The sequence below is a fragment of the Chiloscyllium punctatum genome, chromosome 12 (genome assembly GCF_047496795.1).
Source record: "Chiloscyllium punctatum isolate Juve2018m chromosome 12, sChiPun1.3, whole genome shotgun sequence".
Classification (NCBI taxonomy): Eukaryota; Metazoa; Chordata; class Chondrichthyes; order Orectolobiformes; family Hemiscylliidae; genus Chiloscyllium; species Chiloscyllium punctatum.
Window position 1 is genome coordinate 74803619 of NC_092750.1, and position 23034 is coordinate 74826652.

The 23034-nt window shown below is 42.6% G+C and overlaps 2 protein-coding genes across 8 annotated transcripts in view; both read left to right on the forward strand.

The window, feature by feature from the left end:
- Positions 1–14711: 14711 nt before the first annotated feature.
- The window catches only part of nckipsd (NCK interacting protein with SH3 domain), a 370618-nt gene continuing 362295 nt past the window's right edge, over positions 14712–23034 (forward strand). For all 5 annotated transcript variants that reach the window (XR_011962070.1, XM_072582807.1, XM_072582808.1 and 2 more), the window contains exon 1: positions 14712–14948. Coding sequence is in view for 4 of the 5 variants with exons in the window: in XM_072582807.1 (XP_072438908.1) it covers positions 14778–14948 (171 nt within the window). In the remaining variant the exon portion in view is untranslated. The remainder of the gene's footprint in view (positions 14949–23034) is intronic.
- Positions 15397–23034, forward strand: part of LOC140483944 (zinc finger protein 862-like) — a 50176-nt gene continuing 42538 nt past the window's right edge. Inside the window, exon 1 of one of the 3 annotated variants that reach the window (XM_072582805.1) lies at positions 15397–22841. In XM_072582805.1, coding sequence (XP_072438906.1) covers positions 22744–22841 — 98 coding nt within the window. In that variant the 5' untranslated portion in view covers positions 15397–22743. The remainder of the gene's footprint in view (positions 22842–23034) is intronic. The other 2 variants (XM_072582804.1, XM_072582806.1) reach the window with 2 other exon arrangements.

Sequence of the window (23034 nt, forward strand, 5' to 3'; positions counted from 1 at the left end):
ACAACACAGAGTAGGAACAGGCCTTTTGGCCCACCAAGCCTGTATTGATTCTTAATCCTTATTTAGGTCCATTATTTATTGTCCATGCATGATATTTACCTCTCTGTTCATTTCATGTTCATGTGTCTATCAAGATATGCCTTAAAGGTTGTTAACATGCCTGCTTCCACCATCCCCACTGGCAGTACATTTCAGGTATCCACCACCCTTTGTGTGAAATATTTTTCTCACACTTCTCCCCTAAACCTTTCCCCTTTCACCTTAAATTTGTGCCCTCTGTAGTTGATCTTTCCAGCCTGAGATAAAAGCCTCTGACTATCAACCCTCTCTATGCCTCACAAGGTTTTGCATACTTCTTTCAGGTTGCTCTTCAGTCTCTGTCTTTCCAATGAAAATAATTCAAGTTTATTCAACCTCTCCTCATAATTAAAACCGTCCAGACCAGGAAACGTCCTGGTAAACCTTCTCTACACCCTCTCCAAAGCATCCATGTCCGTCAGGTAGCATGGCGACCAGAACTGCGTGCAATATTCCAACTGTGGCCTAACTAAAGTTTTATATAGCTGTAACATAGCTTGCCAACTTTTATATTCGATGCCCCAGCCAATGAAGGCAAGCTTGCTGTATGCCTTCTTGAACACCTAATCCACCTGTGTCAACATATTCAGGGATCTGTGGATCTTTTTTTACCCAGATCCCTCTGTATGTCCTTAGGGTTCTGCCATTTATTGTATAATTTGTACTTGAATTTAATCTTCCAAAATACATCATCTCACAACACCAAAATTGGAGGTGTAGTGGACAGCGAAGAGGGTTACCTCAGATTACAACAGGATCTTGACCAGATGGGCCAATGGGCTGAGAATTGGCAGATGGGGTTTAATTCAGATAAATGTGAGGTGCTGCATTTTGAGAAAGCAAATCTTAGCAGGACTTATACACTTAATGGTAAGGTCCTAGGGAGTGTTGCTGAATAAAGAGACCTTGGAGTGCAGGTTCATAGCTCCTTGAAAGTGGAGTCGCAGGTAGATAGGATAGTGAAGAAGGCGTTTGGTATGCGTTCCTTTATTGGTTAGAGTATTGAGTACAGGAGTTGGGAGGTCATGTTGCGGCTGTACAGGACATTGGTTAGGCCACTGTTGGAATATTGCATGCAATTCTGGTCTCCTTCCTATCCGAAAGATGTTGTGAAACTTGAAAGGGCTCAGAAAAGATTTACAAGGATGTTGCCAGGGTTGGAGGATCTGAGCTACAAGGAAAGGCTGAACAGGCTGGGGCTGTTTTCCCTGGAGCGTCGGAGGCTGAGCGGTGACCTTATAGAGATTTACAAAATTATGAGGGGTATGGATAGGATAAATAGGCAAAGTCTTTTCCCCGGGGTTGGGAAGTCCAGAACTAGGGGGCATAGGTTTAGGGTGAGAGGGGAAAGATATAAAAGAGACCTATGGGGCAATTGTTTCACACAGAGGGTGGTATGTGTATGGAATGAGCTGCCAGAGGAAGTGGTGGAGGCTGGTACAATTGCAACATTTAAGAGGCATTTGGATGGGTATATAAATAGGAAGGGTTTGGAGGGATATGGGCCGGGTGCTGGCAGGTGGGACTAGATTGGGTTGGGATATCTGGTCGGCATGGACGGGTTGGACCGAAGGGTCTGTTTCCATGCTGTACATCTCTATGACTCTATAAACTATATGGAAAGGAAATGAAAGGTTCACCTGTATGGTCTGTAAAACTATTTGTTAGAAGTGTACAATAAGAATTGTTATGTTTTTAAAGCTATTGTCAAAAAATCCTTCACTATCGTGATGCTTCCTTTCTACCCATGGTGTGAGTGAGATCGATATTTTGTTTTGTAAACATGCTTTGTGTTGAAAGCCAACCTGAGAATGCCAACTTTCAAGGTACAGAGAGTTCCCAGAATAGCTCGGTGGCACATTCAATTCTGCCCAGCAACAGGGACAGGGCTTATTGCCAGGGCTTGAGTGGATCACTCAGGAAAGTTCAGAGTCACTGGAAAGGAATTCTATTGTCACAGGCAGAGATAGGGGCGGAACAGGCCCGATGTTAGGAGAGGTGATGTTTAGCCGTCCTGCAGAGGAGGAGGCAAGACCATTGGACAGCTTTCTGCTGTTAGAACAGGAAATTCTAGAAAGTAGTAGGCAGCTAATTGTTGGAGTAGGGACTCAGAAGAGGGAGCTGAGGGACTGGGAAGATCTCTGGGCTCTGTGTTGGGGGAAGTCAGAAGAAACTTGGAAGCATTAATCAGTCAGTGGGGTTGAAAAATGACAAAGTGTATGTAATTGATGCAACTGAGCAAGATTAGAGCTCAGGGAAAAACCAAGGGGCAGGGTTTAGCTTGGTGAAACTAGCTGGGACAAAGATTAAGTACTGCAACGCAGTTTTTGGTTCCAGGGGAGCATAGACCCATGACAAGAGGGCAATCAACAGAATGTCAAGGCCAGATTAGCAAAAGAGATAAATTATAATCCCTTATAAATTTTAATGAGATTAGATGACTCACTGGATCAGTAAAAATTGAGGGAGTAGCTGAGAGATTTCTGTGAACTGTCTTGATCGCCTTGCTATTTAAGGTGTACTGATTGATGTTTGACCACGGTATATTACTTATAGTTGTCACAATTTAATACTGGTGTACAAAATATATTGCACGTGTTGCTGCTCTAATGTTGCGTAGCAAAGTTTATTTTTGTTTGAATTGTGGAATCCTATAGATATATTCTATTAGGAATGACACCGCAGCTCACCTTTTTGATATATTGCAAAATGAAATGCTCTGGTTCCAAATCTGGATCGGAATATAATTTGCATTTGATCCTGCCCAGGATCACCATTTAAAGGGGTGGTCTGGTCTGGTCCAAACTCAAAACACAGTTAAGTTCTGCAAGAGCGAGTTAAAGCTTGGCAATCTTGCAGCGAGTAATTCACCTCCTGACTCCCCACGTGGTATTGTGGGGAATGTTTAACACTGCATGATGGGAAAAAATGGCCATACTCCTGGGTTACAGATCAGTAAGCAAAAGATCAGAAACAGCATTCATGACAGGCTGAATGTAAACAAATTCTGTAACCTTGATAAAACTTTAGTAATCTTCTTAACGGCTCCTTGTATATTTTGAACTGCAGATTTTAGGCTAAACAAAACATCTGTACACAGAAACAAAGTTATGGAATGACGCAAATGACTAATTTTTCGGAAAACCAATAAGACAAAGTTCAGTGTTATGGATGATAGATATTTCATGATAATTTGTCAACAGATTTTAAAGTATTGTAAAGGGGCGAAACTTGGAAGAGAAATTGTGAACACCTTGTATCTCTCCTTCTCTTGAGCTTTAGACTAAACTGCTGCAGTACTATCAATAAAGGCTGATTATTGTCAGTTCAAACTGTGTTTTTTTCCAGTATTGTTGATTTCTTTTGCTGTCACAGATCCCTGCTAATTAAAATCTGATTCAACACCCAAAGCCAATGGACCAGAGGGGTAGTCATGGTTACCTTCATGGGTCCAGGCTATACCTGCCCCTTCATAGGGTGTGTGGAAGAATCCCCATTCTGGAGCTACACCAGCACCATTCCCCAGCTTTTCCTCCGCTACATCAATGACTGTATCGGTGCTGCCTTGTGCTCCCACAACGAGCTCAAACAGCTCATTCACTTCACTCACACCTTCCACCCTGACCTCAAATTTACCTGGACCATCTCTGACACCTCTCTCCCCTCCATGGACCTCTCCATCTCTGGCAACCGACTCAGCACCGCCATCTATTACAAACCCACTGACTCCCACAGCTACCTCGATTACATCTCTTCCCACCCTTTCTCCTGCAAAAATGCAATCCCATACACCCAATTCCTCCGCCATATCAGCTCCCAGGATGAGCAATTCCACTCCAGGATATGCCAGATATCCTTCTACCTCAAGGACTGTAATTTCCCCTCCCAAGTGATCAATGATGCCCTCAAATGCATCTCCTCCATTTTCTGCACTCCCCCAACCCCAAAAAGGATAGAGTCCCCTGATCCTCACATTCTACCCCTCTAATCTCCAAGTCCAACGCATCATCCTCGACCATTTCCGCCACCTGCAGTCTGACTCCACCATCAAAGTAATATTTCCCTCCTAAAGCCTTTCTGCTTTTTGCAGGGACTGTTCCCTCCGGGATTCTCTCATTAGGTCCATACTCCCCACTGTTACGACAATGGCAAACCCTCCTGCTTAATTTAAACCAGCAACGCAGAAAAGATTTACCCTGTGCGGTAATCTGTGAAAATTCAAGAGGCCAAGAGTTATCCCAAAGGTCACTATTTAAAGTAAAAATTAACAACTTTATTTCTTAAAGTATAACAGAGAGTAATTAACTACCAACTATTTCCAACTCCTTTCTTGAACCTATCTTATACCTTCCCCTTCTACAGTACTAATCCGATAAAACCCCTGATTAAAAATTACCAAAAATTCAAATTTCAGTTTTAGTCAGAGCCAACATGATGGGCCAAAGGGCCTTTGCTGTGCTGTATGATGGGCCAAAGGGCCTCTGCTGTGCTGTATGATGGGCCAAAGGGCCTTTGCTGTGCTGTATGATGCTATGAAAGCAAGTGCACTAAGCAAAGTTTGGTAGAGTTTTAGCATAACTTCTCACCTTATCAATATTATCCCTTAGAAACTAAAACACATTATTTGGTTTGTTTTTTTCTAAGGCCTTGCTAACATGTGGCACGCCTTTCAATGAGGGCTGTATTTGTCAGAGATTTGTCGCTTTTCCCCATCTAGACATGTACCTTCTGTCGGAGAAATGTCCCATTTCCAATAAACGCAGACCTTGTGAAATTGAAACGTTTGTTTATTTTACGATATGGTGGGAAGAGGTCAGCTTGGAATGGCCGCTCTGCAATGATGAGTCATAACCTTTCCACTCAGTTGTGGGCATATACAGTTTATAAAGGGTTACAAATGGCTGATTGTTGATTACAGAACAATACAGGTCTAACTACGATAGACAGATTAACAATATTAAAAAGGCTAACAATACTACTGATCTAACAACATTGATTAATTGAACAATAATAACAGGAGGCTGACAATATTATTAGTCTAAGACCATTGATTAGTTGAACAATTGAAACTCATTGAGTAGTATCTTGTCCATAGTGGCAAATGGCCAGTGATTATCAATATTAAATAGTTTGGTGACATCTTGTCTGTAGGGGCATTATTTTAGTTGGAGAAAGAGAGACCCCTCAGAGGACTTATCAGTGGGTGCAGGGAGACAGCAGCATTGTCAGTGAGAGAGAATCCAATTCTTGGGCCGTTTTACTAATGTTTTCTTCCGGTCAGGGAAATGGCTGTTCACAGTCAATTCCTGTGAATAGCTGTCAGCAATTTAGCTAACATGTCTGCTCTAGTCGGGGAACATGGCTTCCACACTCAAAATGGTTTCCCTTCTCCCACATCTTCCAAGCCATTAGTGACTTTCCTCATCGTCCAACTACCTCACGTTTCTCGATGTTGAACTTCCAATAGCTCACCAATTAATCCCCCAATCTGCATGTTTATTAAAATTACAGTCCTCCTCAGTATCAACTAGCATTTGCAAACTTCAAAATTTGCTTTTGATTCCAATGTTGTTTTAAGGGTGACAGTTTAGATACAAATCAACCACGAAATAACACAACCAGATGTGATGGGCGGAATTGTGTCTTCCAGTTTCTCTGATAGTTAGACAGTATTCTTTATACAACTGTGATCTCAGATAATAGTAATACTGGATTCCACAAGTTTCACTATTGCAGTTTAAGTTAAGAATCACACAACACCAGGTTATAGCCCAACAGGTTTATTTGGAAGCACCAGCTTTTGAAGCGCTGCCCCTTCATAGATAGCTGTGGAGTATTAAGTTCATAAGAGACAGAATTTATACCAAAAGCGTTACAGTGTCATCGCTGTAATGATATATTAAACAAATTCAGATTAAGTCTTTCATCATTTAGATCTGAAATTGTTTAATATGTCATTACAACTTGATGATACTGTAATCCTTTTTGCTATAAATTCTGTATCTTATTATCTTATACTCCACAGCTACCTGATGAAGGAGCAGTGCTCTGAAAACTAGTGCTTCCAAATTAACCTGGTGTTGACTATAACCTGGTGTTGTGTGATTCTTAACTCTGTTTCCCACAGTCCAACAGCAGCACCTTCAAGTATTGCAGCACTTCAAGTAGTCCAACAGCAGCACCTTCAAGTTACTGTGGTAGCCAGTCACTGAACGTAATCCCAAGACCCTACCAATGTGATTTTAACAGCTGAACAGAAGTTTATTCCACAAAATAAAAGGAAAGACAAAGCCATGCATATAAGATAATTTGGAATTATCTCATTGCTTGATCCACTTGGGAAAGTGCGCTGATTCTGAAGCCTCATTACTCCTTGGGTTACCAATAAAGTTAATGATTACATCAAAGGCCATGAATAGCATATCTGTTAGAATTGGATTAAAAGAAAATACTGACCTGGTTCCTGCACTTAAGTTTTTTTGTTCATTGCAAACAAGTAAATTCTAATCAAAAACAAATAATATGAATAATCAATACTGGTTAAAACTCTAACCTTTCTTGAAAAACATTTTCACACTTATATAAAAAGTCATAGACAAACAAAAGAAATTTGTTTTTTGGGTGAAAGGGGATAAAAAGACTCAGAACCATAGTTCAACAGCACCTATCTGCATGGTTCACTGAGATGATCCTTTTTGCTTCTTCAGTCTCTTTTCTCTATGCTCCTTTGCAGGAGGTGATTTGTACACTTACTGCAAAGTCTCTTAGTGTCTTAAGGGCATCAGCTTACCACAACAGGTGAGAGAATATAACTGGTTTTTTTCAGACTTTGGGTATTTTGTTTCCTGCAGGGAGAGGGAGAGAGAGAGAGAGAGAGAGAGTGAGAGTGAGAGTGAGAGTGAGAGAGAGAGACACACTCACAACTTGCCCTTCCTAAGATCCGAAAGCTTCTCAATGTATAGTTCACACACATGAGCTGTTCAAACTGCTCAGGAAGCAATAAGACAGTTGTTGTCTGGCTAATTATCTTCAGCATCCACGACGTGCCACAATCGCACAAACCAATCAGCTACTTGTTGCCAGTCAAATTTCATTCTGCAGATTCCCCATTGCTGTGCCATCTATAGGCATCTTGCTCCATGACTTGAACAAAGCAGCAGTATAATCCATTTGTAGAATGGATGGCTTTGAGATATGTAGAGAAGAGGTGTTGGAAATTCTGGCAAGGGTGAAAATAGATAAGTCCCCTGGGCCTGATGGCATTTATCCCAGGATTCTCTGGGAAGCAAGGGAGGAGATTGCAGAGCCATTGGCCTTGATTTTTGTGTCCTCTTTGTTGACAGGAGTAGTGCCAGAGGACTGGAGGCTAGCAAACGTGGTTCCCTTGTTCAAGAAGGGGAGTAGGGATAATCCTAGTAACTATAGGCCAGTGAGTCTCACTTCTGTTGTGGGCAAAGTCTTAGAGAGAATTGTAAGGGATAGGATTTATGCACATCTGGATAAGAATGATGTGATCAAGGATAGTCAGCATGGTTTTGTGAAGGGCAGGTCGTGCCTCACAAACCTTATTGAATTCTTTGAGAAGGTGACTAAGGAGGTAGATGAGGGGAAAGCGGTAGATGTGGTATATATGGATTTTAGTAAGGCGTTTGATAAGGTCCCCCATGGTAGGCTACTGCAGAAAATACAGAGATATGGCATTGAGGGTGAGTTGGAGGTTTGGATTAGGAATTGGCTCTCTGGAAGAAGACAGAGGGTAGTAGTTGATGGCAAAGGTTCATCTTGGAGTGCAGTCACTAGCGGTGTTCCGCAAGGATCTGTTTTGGGACCATTGCTGTTTGTCATTTTTATAAATGACCTGGAGGAAGGGTTAGAAGGTTGGGTGAGCAAGTTTGCGGATGATACGAAAGTCGGAGGAGTTGTAGACAGTGAGGAAGGATATGGCAGGTTACAGCGGGATATAGAGAAGCTGCAGAGCTGGGCAGAAAGGTGGCAAATGGAGTTCAATGTAGCTAAGTGTGAAGTGATTCACTTTGGTAAGAGTAATAAAAAGATGGATTACTGTGCTAATGGTAGACTACTTGGTAGTGTGGAAGAGCAGAGGGATCTTGGTGTCCATGTACACAGATCTCTGAAAGTTGCCACCCAGGTAAATAGTGCAGTGAAGAAGGCATATGGCGTACTGGCTTTTATTGGTAGAGGAATTGAGTTCCGGAGTCCTGAGGTCATGCTGCAGTTGTATAAGACTCTGGTGCGGCCGCATCTGGAATATTGTGTGCAGTTTTGGTCGCCATACTATAGGAAGGATGTGGAGGCACTGGAACGGGTGCAGAGGAAGTTTACCAGGATGTTGCCTGGTATGGTAGGAAAATCCTATGAGGAAAGGCTGAGGCACTTGGGGTTGTTTTCATTGGAGAAAAGAAGGTTTAGGGGTGATTTGATAGAGGTGTACAAGATGATTAGGGGGTTAGATAGGGTTGACAGTGAGAACCTTTTTCCACGTATGGAGTCAGCTATTACAAGGGGGCATAGCTTTAAATTAAGGGGGGGTAGATATAGGACTGATGTTAGGGGTAGGTTCTTCACTCAGCGAGTCGTAAGTTCATGGAATGCCCTGCCAGTAGCAGTAGTGGACTCTCCCTCTTTATGGGTATTTAAGCGGGCATTGGATAGGTATATGGAGGATAGTGGGTTAGTGTAGGTTAGGTGGGCTTTGATCGGCGCAACATCGAGGGCTGAAGGGCCTGTACTGCGCTGTATTCTTCTATGTTCTATGTTCTATAAACACCACATAGAAAGAGCTCCGGTAACTTTCACAAGGGCAGCAATTCCTTCCATAACTTCTCGTTTTAAAACAGACTTTATTTCCTTTTCAACCCACAATCAATAATACAGAAAATAAAATGATACTGTCTTTCCATCATAAACAGCAAGAAGAAACCATCTTTTTTTTTGTCTGCAATATCCTTAGCTCCAGTGAAATATCAGTCTGATCTTTACTCCAAATATCTTAATTGAAAATGTTGAGGTATCAGTACCTTTCCCTGTAGCACACCATTCATTGCATATTTCCACCAAAAAAAACTTCTTTATGCCTACTCCCTACTTTCTATTAGTCAGCCAATCTTCTACCAATGCCAGTATGCTATGCTCTACACTATGAGCTTCCACTTTCCTCAATAAAATTTGATTTGACACTTTGTGAAATGTCTTCCGGAAATCTAAGAACTGGACTGTCTTTTATCCACCGGGCATACTAAATCTTCAAATAACTCAATAGATTGGTCAGACGTGATTTCCTGTTCAACAAACCATGTTGACTCTGCTTGATTATCTTGAACCTAGCTCAGTAACCTGCTGTAACATCTTTATTAATAGCCTCAACATCTTCCCTAGTTGAGACGTTAAGCTAACTAGTCTGTAGTTTCCTACTTCCCCTGTCTGACCCCATCCTTTTCTTAAATAAAAGAGTTTTGTCAAATATCTTTTTATCTCATGGAATCTTTCTTGAGTCAAGGGAAATTTGGAAAATTAGAATCAACTCATCAACGATTTCATTAGCCACTTTTTTCTAAGACTCCGGGACAAAGTCCATTAGGACCTGGACACTCTTCAGCCTGCAGCCCCAACAATTTACTGAGTACAACTTTGCTGGCGTGCATCTGTTTAGTGTATTCTGAAATATTCCGTTAAATGTCTGCAACTGCATCTCTATTGACCTATCCTTTAGTCTAATTTGCTGATTGACACAAGCCAGCTCTGCTTACATGCTTTCATAATTGCCTCTAGTCAGTTCTGCTATAATGGTTGTTTCTTCCACGCAAATTGGCTTTAACTCAGTTGAAGAATTTAGACTCTTATTTGTCGAACGCGAAGTTTCCCAATCTGTATTGGCTACAATGTGATTCCAGCCCAATTAGTATAAATGGCGTGGCTATTATGCGATTTTCTTATAATGCGAGATTACGTGAGAACGGAACTATCGTGTTACGTCAGAACTGACTGTATTTACGTTTGAAACAGTAAAATCCTACTTTTTAAACCACTGTTCTTGTACACAAACTGAATGAAAAATTCAATCATTACTCCTAGGAGCTCATTCACTGTGAGATCATTAACATAGAACATAGAACATTACAGCGCAGTACAGGCCCTTCGGCCCTCGATGTTGCGCCGATCAAAGCCCACCTAACCTACACTAACCCACTATGCTCCATATACCTATCCAATGCCCGCTTAAATACCCATAAAGAGGGAGAGTCCACTACTGCTACTGGCAGGGCATTCCATGAACTTACGACTCGCTGAGTGAAGAACCTACCCCTAACATCAGTCCTATATCTACCCCCCCTTAATTTAAAGCTATGCCCCCTTAATTAACTTATTGCACAATACTAGGTTGAATATAACCTGCTCTCTGGATGATTCCACTATGCACTGTTCTAATAAACTATCCCAAAGATATTTTATGAACTGTTAGCTTCACTGTCACATGTATTCATGAGTGCAGTGAAAAGTTTACAAAGTTGCCACTTATGAATCCATCTTAGGGACAATGGTACCTAGGTACAGGATCTTAGGAATAAATTTGAGAAATAAATAAATAAAACATTCAGCATTACAGTCCTTAAAGCATGTAGGTTTAATATAGATTAAAGTAGATTGATACACCCCATGATTATTGATGCACCTTTCTTGTTTTATATTCCATGTGATTACTTTTAGGGGGCCTATATATATTACACCCACAAGTGGCTTCATGCCCTTACGATTTCTCATCTCTACCCAGACTATTTCTATATTCTAGTTTCCTTAATTTAAAGCTATTAAACAGAGAGGTATAAAACTCAAATGCTAAATATGCATTCAGATATAGAGCTTCTGTTTTTATCCTCTGATTATTTTTTGTAACTTCTAGCCTTTTCTGCTGATTATTTCTTAGATTTGTACTCTCCATTAGATCCTGTGTGATCTATTTATCATTGCCCATATTAGTACCTTTATCTGCTTGTCACTACCCTTACATTCAATGTCTCTTCCCAAATTTCAGCTCTTGCCCGCAACTATTTAGTTCAAAATGCTCTCTACTTTCCTAGTTTTACAGCTCACTCAACTGGCTTCAGCACAATTCAGGTGGAGACAATCTCTGTGGTACAGATTCCATAATCTTCAGCAGTGGTGCCAATGCCCCAGGAACAGTAATCCTCCCACATCTCCCACACCAGTCTTTGCAATCAGTGCATGCTATCATCTCCCTAATCTGATGCTGATTTACATGTTGCTGATGTAATAATCTAGAGACTTTCAAAAATTTGCTTCAAAATTTGGTGTTTAGCTCCTTATGTCGACTATGCAGAACCCCTTCTTTGTCCTGTATATATCATTGGTACCTAAGCTGACCATGGCAACTGGATCCCCTGCCTCTCCCGTTTCAGGTTTCTTTTCAACACTTCCAGGTAATCCGGCCTTGCTCTTTGCTGTTGAGAACAGTGCCAATTCTACTTAGTATACTGTATTCTACTGTCATTCCTCTCACTTGAATGGATTCCTGTACTACAATGCTCAACTACCCCACAGCCCCCACTCTCAAAGCCAAGTTGAAAGGGCCTCAAACCTAATCTCAAACAAATCTACAGTTCCTATGCTTTGGCTCCTCTTACTTGCTTTGCTTGCAGTCACACATGTTTGTCCCTGACCATAATCTTTAAGCAGTCAGGCAATTTTCACTGTCTCCCCACCCCATTCCCCAACTAAACTCTTTTTTTAAGATTACTTACAGTGTGGAAACAGGACCTTTGGCCCAACGAGTCCACACCAACCCTCTGAAGAGCAACGCACCCAGACACATTTACCCTGTCACCTAACACTACGGGCAATTTAGCACGGCCAATTCACCTAACAATGTTTGGACTATGGGAGGAAACCCATGCAGACAAGGGGAGAATGTGCAAACTCCACACAGTGAGAATTGAACCCGGGTCTCTGGCGGTGTGAGGCAGCAGTGCTAACCACTTTGCCACCAGACTTCACAAATTGGAGGAAACATTGCTGCTGCTGTGATTGGTCTCTCGCTGAGCTGAAGTGAATAGACACATGCTCAGATGTTCTGAAATTAGCTTTTAAGTATTATTACCAGAAGTATGCATTAATATGTTCATGCAGCCTGTCATAAATGTAAAAGGATAAACTTCTTATCCTTTTACAGTCCATGAGTTTTACAAAGGCAGTCACATTTAAAAAGAAGGAAGGGAGGCAAATGCAGTGACGACATGGGAAGTGATTCAAACAGAGAAAGAGACCTACACTTCTGTCTGACCCAGCACTGAATTTGCTGGGTCTGGCCTATCCCCAGGACCTGTGCCGCCGCAGTCACCCGGGCCATCTTCCAATTCATTTGGAGATCAAAGATGGACCGGGTCCGAAGAGACTCTATGTACAAAGACCGGTGCAATGGGGGAAAAAACACGCCCAATGCCACCCTCACCCTGATGGCCACCTTTGTGTGTGGCTGCATCAAGCTGTGCGTGGATCCCCAGTACGCAAACACCAAGTGTCACTACGTACTGAGGTTCTACCTGTCCCCGGTGTTGCGAAGGATGGGCCTGGCCTTGCTGCCGCGGAACGCTCCGAGTAGTTGGACCGTTCCGTATCACCTGTCCTTCGTGGAGAAATTTATGAGGAAAAACACCTTAGACCACAAGTCCATCAGGAAGTGGTCAGCACGTAGTGCCCTTGAGACCCTTCGGGAAAAGGAGAGGGCAGATCCTGTCGAGCGGTTCCCTGAGCAGACTGTCAAAGCCATTTGGCAGAATGCCTCATCGCCAGAACTTTCCAACAAGCACCAAGACATGGCTTGGCTGGTGGTCAGAAGGGCTCTGCCTGTGAGATCCTTCATGCACGCCCAGACTCTCAGCCGCACCGCACGCTGCCCTCGAAGTGGCTGCGGGGGGGACGAGACTGTCACACACCTCCTTCTGGAATGTGCCTATGCAGAGGAAGTCTGGAGAGGAATGCAGTGGTGCTTGTCGAGGTTCGTCCCGAGCAGCGCCGTGATGCGGCACTCCGTGCTCTACGGCCTTTTTCCCGGGACTCACACCGAGATGAACATTAACTGCGCCTGGAGGATCATCAACTCGGTGAAGGACGCTCTCTGGGCGGTCCGAAACCTGTTGATCTTCCAGCTGAAGGAGTTCACCCTGACTGAGTGTTGCAGACTGGCACATTCCAAGGTCCAAGACTATGTGTTGAGGGACACGCTGAAGCTTGGGGCAGCTGCCGCCAAGGCGCGGTGGGGAAAGACCACCGTGTAAGATCGGCCTGCCTAAAGAAGAACAGGGGGCCCATGCGGGTGTTTTTTGGGCTCTGCTGATGCCTCAGCCAAATATATGTGCATAAGATTGAGAAATGCACAGACCTGTAAAAAGCAATGATAAATTCTGATCTGTGTTTGTAAATGTTGACATGAGTATGGCACGACCAAATGTACAGACCATCAAATCATTAAATAATAAAGTATATGTTTGAAATAAAAAAAAGCAGTGAATTTGCACAGCTGCTGGCTTTGCTGTTTAGTTTCAAGTATCTCTGAACATCAGAGGTGGTTCCAAGAAAAATAAACAAACAGGGAAATTCACAGGGAGAAAAAGTGAGGACTGTAGATGCTGGAGGTTAGAGTCAAAAAGTGGGCGCTGGAAAAGCACAGCAGGGTCAGGCAGGAGAGTGGACAGCAGGAGAGTGGACAGCAGGAGAGTGGACAGCAGGAGAGTGGACAGCAGGAGAGTGGACAGCAGGAGAGTGGACGCCTGGAGCATAAACCCTTCATCGGGAATATTCTCTTTTTAAAACAGTCCACGTTCCAAAGTCATTAGAATATCCAAACAGAAGATTAAATGTATGGTCCACCTATATGATAGGATTCACTCTGTGGTGGGGTATGTGCAGATAGCTCAGGATTGGAGCAAAGGCCAAACTATAGAGTGCAAACAAGTTACAAAACAGCAAAACTAAAACAAAAATAAACTCCTCCTTCGATCCGTCCCGTATTCACCAAACTCCCAGAATTGCTGTGTCCGGACCGTGGCGAAGCGCCACTTGGGGGAGGGGGGGGGAAGATGCTCCTCCCCCGATAAAGGTTTCCTCTGCGGAGTGTCCCTTTAAGACGCCGCGTGTGGGTGGCGACGGGGTGACGCTAACCTGTGCGTGGTGACGCGGTGACGCTAACCTGTGCGTGGTGACGCGGTGACGCTGCCCTGTGGGTGGCGACGGGGTGACGCTGCCTTGTGGGTGGTGACGCGGTGACGCCGACCTGTGCGTGGTGACGGGGTGACGCTGCCCTGTGGGTGGCGACGGGGTGACGCTGCCTTGTGGGTGGTGACGCGGTGACGCCGACCTGTGCGCGGTGACGCCGGGAGCCGCAGTGTGGAGGTGGGGGTGCGCGCGCGCAGGCGGAGAACGGCTCCGATAGAGAGAGAGAGAGAGAGAGAGAGCGGGTAGCGAAAAAGAAACGGATAGAAAGAAGGGGGAGACCGAGAGATAAGCAGTGACGGAGAGAGAGAGAGAGAGAGAGTCGGGGGTAGAGGATAGTGAGAGGGGCGGTGACAGTTGGGCGGTTCGGTGGTGGAGGGGGGGAGGGGGGTGTGAGACGCTGAGGGCCAGGGGCAGTGTGAGAGGGACCGAGCGGGAGCACCGCCGCCGCCGCCATGTACCGCGCTCTCTACACCTTCCACTCGGCCGAGCCGCACTCGCTTCACTTCACCGCGGGGGAGAGCTTCGTCATCCTGGAGCGCAGCAACCAGCACTGGTGGCTGGCGTCCAAGAGCAGCACCGGCGAGGTGGGCTACATCCCCGCCTCGTACATCGTCAAAGACCAGGTGAGACCGGGCTGGGGGGGGGAAGGGGGGGCACGGGCTGGGGGGGGGAAGGGGGGGCACGGGCTGGGGGGGGGGGGCACGGCCTGGGCTGGGGGGGGGGGGCACGGCCTGGGCTGGGGGGGAGGCACGGCCTTGGGGGGGGGGGGGAGGGGGAGACTGGGGGGGGAGGGGGAGACTGGGGGGGAAGGGGGAGACTGGGGGGGAAGGGGGAGACCGGGCTGGGGGGGGGGGAAGGGGGAGACCGGGCTGGGGGGGGGGGCACGGCCTGGGGGGGGAGGGGGTGAGGGAGCCTGTCAGCGGTGGGGTCAGCTTGTTTGGGGGGAGGGGGGTGGTGACAGGTTTCGAGGTGGCTATGTGCTGGCGAGTAAGGCCCCGTGGGAGGCTGACAAGGGCCAGGTGAGATGGTGGGCATGTGGGGGCTGTAGGACTGGGGGGGGGGGGTGGTTCAGGGCCCAGGCGTTGGGGATATTCCCAAAAGGGCTGGTTGATTGAGCCCTGGGGTGGGGTTCAGAGACCTTGCAGAGGCAGGGACCTGGAGGTGGGCTTCATTCTCCCCCCCCCCCCCATCCTGTGCATCCATGATTGCTGAGGTGGGGTGGGGGTGGGGGGCAGGTGCCAGGCTGGGAGTCAGCCACATTCCAACCTCATACACTTTCACAGAGCAGGGGATGGGGTGGAGATACAGCTTAGATTTGGGTCTTAGGAAGTGGTGTAAGGGATTGGAGGGGGGAAAGAAAGACAGACCTAGACATAAAGAGGCCCAGTCCTGGTCACTGCTGTGTAGCTCAGCAGCCTGTCCTAGCCCACATCTGGGGTGTGTGGCTCTTCTGTTTCCTTGGGTTGGGATAGTGCAGGAGCAGGAGTAAAATGGGCTGAGATCACTGTCTTTGGAGTACCAGTGTTGGATATTGCTCCCTGCAGTGGGAAGATGTTCCCTGGGATTAAGTCTTTGGTTTCTTTGGGAAGAGGTGGTGTTTGATGCTACGTGCTTCATTTGATAATTTGTGTGTGGTTCCTATGCTGGTAATGTCCAAAGGATATTTGATAAATTGATAAAGAGGCTGATCCTATATTCTTTGATTTGTGTGAAAGAGCAGAAGTACCAAATAATACAAGGGTTGTTCTTGCATTTCACACAAATGAAAGAAACTGAGAGCTGTCAGCCATCAGGAGATCTGTTTATTGTCTGCAAGCAGTTTTAAATGGTTCCATTGAATACTAAACATTGTGTTTTGATGCTGTCTGAAATGTTCTACTTTGTGACACTGTTTTTCACTTTTCATGTGATTCTGTGAGCAGTGTAAATGTGAGTCATGTTGAGAGAATGAACAATGATGATACACATGTGGGAGTCATACTTAATGCTATATAAAATCTTAAATGATACATCACAGAATCAATGCAGTCGAGTTTAAGACATCCACTCAGACAAAACTGTCCAATTACCATAGGATTTGCAGCAAACTTCTTCACTCTGTGCACTGTTCAAATACTTTGATCATGACTTGCAGTGTTCCTGACTTAAATTCAGTCAGCTCACATCTGCCAATTGAGAGCGCGTGTGGGTGTCCAATCAATACCTTGTGCTCAGGATTTCACTGCAGTGCCAGAGATGACGTTGCTGTTAACCATGTTGTTATGCATTTGTGAGATGTTTGACCAAGAACTCACTTGTGCGTACAGTTCTTGTGAATTATAGTATTGCACTGCTGTAGCAGAAAAGCCTTTTTGTGTGCTGTCACCGGTGTGATATCCTAACATCAACTCAGTAAATTGTTCAAACTGCAAGTGAGCTATGTACATGGTACCAGTTGAGTTTTTTTGCCCTGTGACCTTGGTCACCCTGGTTCAATTGCATCACTGCTGGCTGGAGTGGCTTTTCACACTGCTGCTGAGTGAAGTGTGGCTGTAAGAAGTGAAATTTAGGCAATCCCTTGTTCATTGTCAAAGATACAATCAATTCGCTGCTAATTGGGCATATGTTCCAGTTGATGAATTGTACTGAAAGGTTGACAATTTACGTTGGTACTGCAAAAGCTCTTTAATAGGAATGTGCTCTTATTGTTTAGTAATGGCTGTAAGTTTCGGAGCACCTGCATTCTGTTCTGATGGTGAACTTTAAGCTAATGACAGCACTCTTTAAAATTTTGTGCTTGAATCAACCCCATCTCCTATTCTAGTGTCGAGCCAGCTAGGTTCTGCTAATCCATACAAATCAGTTGGAGCTGGAAAGAGCATGTTCAGCATGTTTTGTGTTTTTTCAGTATTTACCCACATTTTGCAAGTTAGTATTCTTGCTTTGGTAGTTGGCTTTCAAAACAAAATGCTGAAACCTGACTAATTCAAATTTTGTTTCACTAAAAATGTTAATTTTTATTATGTTTACAACGTCTGGCTGACATTTTTCGGTACAAATGTCACTTGCTGGAGTTTGATGCAAGGATTTTGTGATTATATTGTCGTGAATAGTAAATACAAATAATGTTTGGATTAGCTTAGTTTAAACAAAAGTCAGTTTTTGATGCTTTTTAACATAAAGTAAATTGGTTGTCCGTTTGAAAGCTGACAATAAAATCTGTGGACTTAATGGTTCAAACCGATTGGGATCTCTCTTGTTTAGTCTGACATCTGCAGTAATCCTGTCTTTCATTTTAGGATATCTCACTGGTGACAGTGAGTTGGCCATAACTCCCAAATGCAGTGGGTGCAAGTGAGTTATGGTGGTCCTTTGCACGAGTGAACATGTCTGCCTGGAATTCTTGGCTCACTGTTGAGGTGTGCTGCATTATTCTATGGGAGTGAACGACTCTTTCAAGCTTCACACACTTTTTTCCAATTCCAGTCTTTAATGCACATGATGGGATCTGGCAAATGCTGTTAAAAGATTATTCACTTGTTTGACTGGTCATCTCTCTGTCTCCTGTCAAATATTTAATGCCAACAAATAGTGCCAACATTGTTCACTCTCTTAGAATTTAAACAAAAAAAGTCCAAATGGTGGTAACTTTAAATTTTGACCAAATTCAAAGTATGTAATGGTTAAAACTTTAAAGTGGGGGTAAGAGTTGTGTTTTCCATTGAATTCAGCTTTTCTTTTGAAATAATAAAAAAGTAGCCAGTCAGCTGCTTGTGATATTTGTTATCCTTGGAGGAAAAGTCCTTTCTTATTGAGACAAAGTTAAATGCCTCCACTTACTGAATGACACATGCATACCCCATCTCCAGATGGGATAACTGGCTGTCACAGTATCTCTCAAAACTAATAGCTGGCTGAGCTTTTTAAGAGTTAAAAGTAATATTATTGCCTGGTCTTACCAGGTAGTTGTGAATTTCAACCCCTGCTTTAATGTTAAATGTGTGCATGTCACATGTATTTTACCAGCATATTGGCTATTGCATGTTTTGAATTGATTTATTTTGTCAGTATTCTAGTTTTGTTCTGTGAGCATCTAGTAATTTGTTAGTACGTCCTTTATTTAACTTTTTTTTAAATGAGAGTGCCGTTTTCCATCTACATATCTTCATCTTTTGTTTTTGTTGGGTATTTTTCCACTTCCAACTTCAAGCAGATTTAAAGAGTTGCTTTAAATTGACCATTGAGAAATATTTCCTAGAAGTGAGGGGCTCTGTTTAGTTTTTCTCAGGCTGTGTGCTGTAGGACCGTAACCCTTGGGCATCTCTTACAGTTTAGGTATTGCTAGTAAGTAGAAAAGACCCATCATTTATGAATGCCTATTGGCACAATTGAGTTTTAAAACAAAACCTTGACAAGTGCAGGAACTGTGGAGGTGTTCTATTGCTGCTGTTATTCAGAGTTTTAAAAAAACTACAAAGAAATGAAGAATATGGTGGTGATGCAGTATCAAGGGTTTGATAATTTTTTTAATAAAGAATGAAATGTCAGGGACAATCATTGCTGTGATGGCATAGTATGGGTTCACACCTTTTTTAAGAATTGGAGAAATAAATCTGAATTCATTTTTTAATGGAAAGAGGTGAATCATACCTGTTGAAGTGTAGGGTAGCTTGCTCAATACACATCCTGTATCTGTTAAGAAGTAGTGATTTGTACTCTTATCTCCGCTAAGAATTATGTGTCACTATAGTTTACAATGAAGTGTTTGGGCATGATGCTGGCTGTCAATGGTTTCTTTATTTTGATGAGCGTCTTTAGATTATTATCCTTCATTAGCACTATTGTGGCACTTTCTGGGCACAGATAATGTAACAGTTGACTGCACTATGGTTAGGACAACCTGTTCTTTGCAGTGACTGTGGGAGTATGATACAAACATACATTATAGAAGGAGGTCAAAGAATAAAGCAGGGTGTATGTTAGACTGTAATGACACTGAGGATTCTTATGTTTGTTGCCAAATTGTTTACAGTGCTATGGCAGGGTACTGCTTGCCATTGCAGATGCAGGTGTTGTATTAGATTATACACTTTCTTCTAAACTTTGTCTTGCTCATTAAACCTTTTCTTTATATATACAGTGGTTCAGAGTGTAACTGGGAAAGCAGTGCATGGGGATTGTTCTTTATATCTGCTCTTCTGCGTTTATTTTCTGAAGTTCAGCTTTGTCAACCCAGGATTTTGTTTTGCTAAAGCTAGGGTTTGTTCCTAGAGGTTTGCTCTAGAAACCTAAAGATATCTATGCATGAACTGTTTCTATCTTTGGTATTTTACTGTTCTTGCATTTTACTAGGCATCTTGTCAATAGCTAATATACGTAGGCTGGGAAGCAAATCTGGGATCGATGTTCAGTAACTTAATAACAATAGTGGTACCTGTAAGGATTCTGCTGCAGTTGTCCTTGTGTTTCCCTGGTTTAAGGAGGGAGAACAATTCTGATGACCATCAGGCAACGTTTTATGGAACATGGAAATTTTTTTGGATATAAGCAGATAGAGGAGCTTGCTACTGCATTGACTTGTAGCTTATATGCATATTGAACACCCAGGGCAAACTGTAGCAGGATTCTCACATCTGTAGCCCAGCAAGAAGTTAATGCATTCAGTTCAGGAGAAACGTTTTGAGGAAAATAGAATTACTTTTAGAACATAACAACAATACTGCAGAGTGATAGATCAAACTGTAGTCCTCTCCAGGACTTGATCTACTTTTGTTGTGTGAAATTGAGTGAAAGACTTGGACTTTTAGAATATCACTGTTTCATTTCATACTGGTGAAGGTGATATTTGGTTTCTCTGCCAACTTATCAGTGAAAAGGGTAGTAAAGCCTTGTCTACAGTGTAACATGAAGTTACACTATTTTTAACTATTTCTTGTCAGAGAAATGTTTATATACCATCAATAGTCAAGAACAGGGAGTTATCAAGCTTACAGCCTTGCAGAATGAACTGTACACTTGGCAATCATTCTGTTCATTGGAGATGCAAATATCATGTAAAAGGGTACTCGTATTTAAGCTATTAAAATTGTGCTAGTTAACTATTTGCATACTAACAGGCATGTTTGCTAAAAGTTAAGTTACAGAGCTGTAACAAATGTATAATTAAAACACTTAACAAAAATAAAAGAACAAATCTACAAGAGTAACTATAGCAGCAATTTGTATATCTGAAAACATAACTAGTGCCTTTCAGAGAAAAATTATCTTTTTGACTGAGTTTCAAGTTAATTGTATTGTTTTAATGGCCAGGCCAACACATATTGATTAACCATTTATTAATTTACATCCTTGCAATTAATACAGAAAGAACGTGCATTTGGGTAGCCTCTTACTGAATGACTCTGATTATCCCAAAAGCAATATATTGAAAATAAGATAAAACAAGCCCTTGTAGGTTAGACTGTGAGATATTTATTAGGATGCTATTAAAAGAAATTGGATTTAGGAAATTGTTAGATAATGCTGTACTGTCATTATCTAATAGTGCCATTCGCTTCCTAGACAGAAAGAAGAATGGATCTTAAGATCTGGCTGGTTTCAAACAACTTGAGTGTGATTCCCTGTGGCTACTTGCCCTTCTGACTGCTTTGCAGCCATTTGTCTAGATGTAGGAGACTATATGTTGGAGAAATACTATTGGGAATAACAGTTAGCATATAAAAGCAATGCTTGAAGCGACCTTTGAAAATTTGCAGTGGTTGTGGCAGGTGTTGGTACTTAAGCTTTGAGTCAAGTTTTACTTGCAAGTTTGAACATAGTGAATTGCATTTTGAGTTTTGTAACCCTGGGACTGGTTGTTGCACCCCTCGTATTATTTTTCAGGCATTTGCTTCCTTTTCTCTGTTACTTTTGTGCATACCAGCGCAGCAAGACTTGGCCATTCTGCCCATCAAGCCTGTCCTCTTCTGTTTGGCCACTGTTGATCTGTAGTTTAACTCTGTTTCTCCACTTTTGCTTCACAAATCTGGATATTTTAGGTGTCACAATCTGTAGTTACTAAACTCAGGAGATTATATAGTCTATACTTGGTGTTAAATCCAAATGGGGAAGGATGGTCTAATAACCTTTGTTCTGATGTTTTATACAGAATACTAAATCTCTCTCTGCTATTTTTAAATTCCGTTCACTTTCTTGTCTTTCGTAATGGCATCATAGTTTATAAGTTGGCTGAGCACATTTTGACAAGTTACAATTGGAGTAGGTCTATCTTCTTTTGCAATGTGGATGCACATGGTATCTAGTACGTTCTCAGTTGCTTGTAGAAGAGTTGAGTTTAAGTGGTCTGATTTGTCGTAACAAAAGCAGCAATAAACAGTAATACCGTTTCGATGATCAATACGTTTGTACACTAGTCATTTTCAACTTTGGTTGAGAGGGCACCTTTTCTAACCAGCCTTAGATCACCATTGAGTATTTTTGTTTTGTTGGCTGTTACTGTGGTGGTATTTATTGCCAGCTGTGTATAAATTATATTTTAAGTCATTTTCAATCCCGTAATTTTTTATTTTGCATATCTTGAATATTTAAATTGCATGTAAATAGCCTATTTATGACATTGTAGATCTAACACACAATATTAGTATTTGTTCAATTGTTCCAGTCTTGAAAGTTTTGGGTGGGTAAGAAATTCCTTAAATGTTGAGGAGAATAATCAGAAAAATGCACCACAAAATGTAGAGAAATGAAATATGTATTGAAATCTTTTAGTTATCTATTTCATTTATTGATGATTGTAGAAAGATCATTTCTGACAGTATTTTTGCATTAATAGAGATTACAAATCTGAAAACTTGTAATTCTTTTCACCAGTGCAGCAGCTTGTGTAAATTGGACTAAACTAATGCTGCAGGATATAGCAGAAATATGAAGTTTTCTTTAAAAACACTCAGTGATTAAACAGGTAGTCCAAATGCATATGTGAATACAGATTTCGGTTCAGGTTGAATGCACGCACGTTGCCTAGAGTCCTCCTGTGAATGTGGAGGAAATACATATTTGGGTTTGTGGGAGGGGGAAGGGCAAAGGGACAAATGTGCATGTAAAGGTGATATTTTAGCCTGCCTTACAAATGTACAGAATAGGCAAGAGGGTGTTTCCATAAATGTACAAGCGCATTTCCCACAGAACTGTTTTGTGGTCTCTTGTGCTTGCTGTTTTCTTCTGCCCCACAAACTAGCACTGAAACACAGTTTGCCCCCACCCCCGTGTATTTTTAAACCCAGCCTGTGGTCAGATGTAAGTCGATCAGGGCTCTGGATCTATGGTCTTTAGTTTTCAATCTTTTTTATGGTGGTCTTGGGGACTTGAGGAGGCTTTGCGGCTGAAGTGGGGAAAAGACTGCTGAAGCTTTTGAGAATCGACAAATTATTCGTTCACAAGATGGGCAACTTTGGAGGAACTCAGCAAGGCTGTGGAAGGACCAGCTGGTTTTCATGTGCAGTTGTGACGCTAAAAGGGTGCAAGTTAAGTTTTGAAAGGTAAGAGGAAAATAATATATAGTGTGTTTTTAAATGTGTTTTTATTCCTTTCAATAAGATTTATACAGTACTGTGGGGGTGTTAAGGCTTTGAAGGAGACATAAAATTTGCAATACTTAAATTAGGCTTTTGAAGTTTCAGTGAGCAGAGATAGACATTTGGGATAGAAATATGTTTGAGAAATTACATAAAC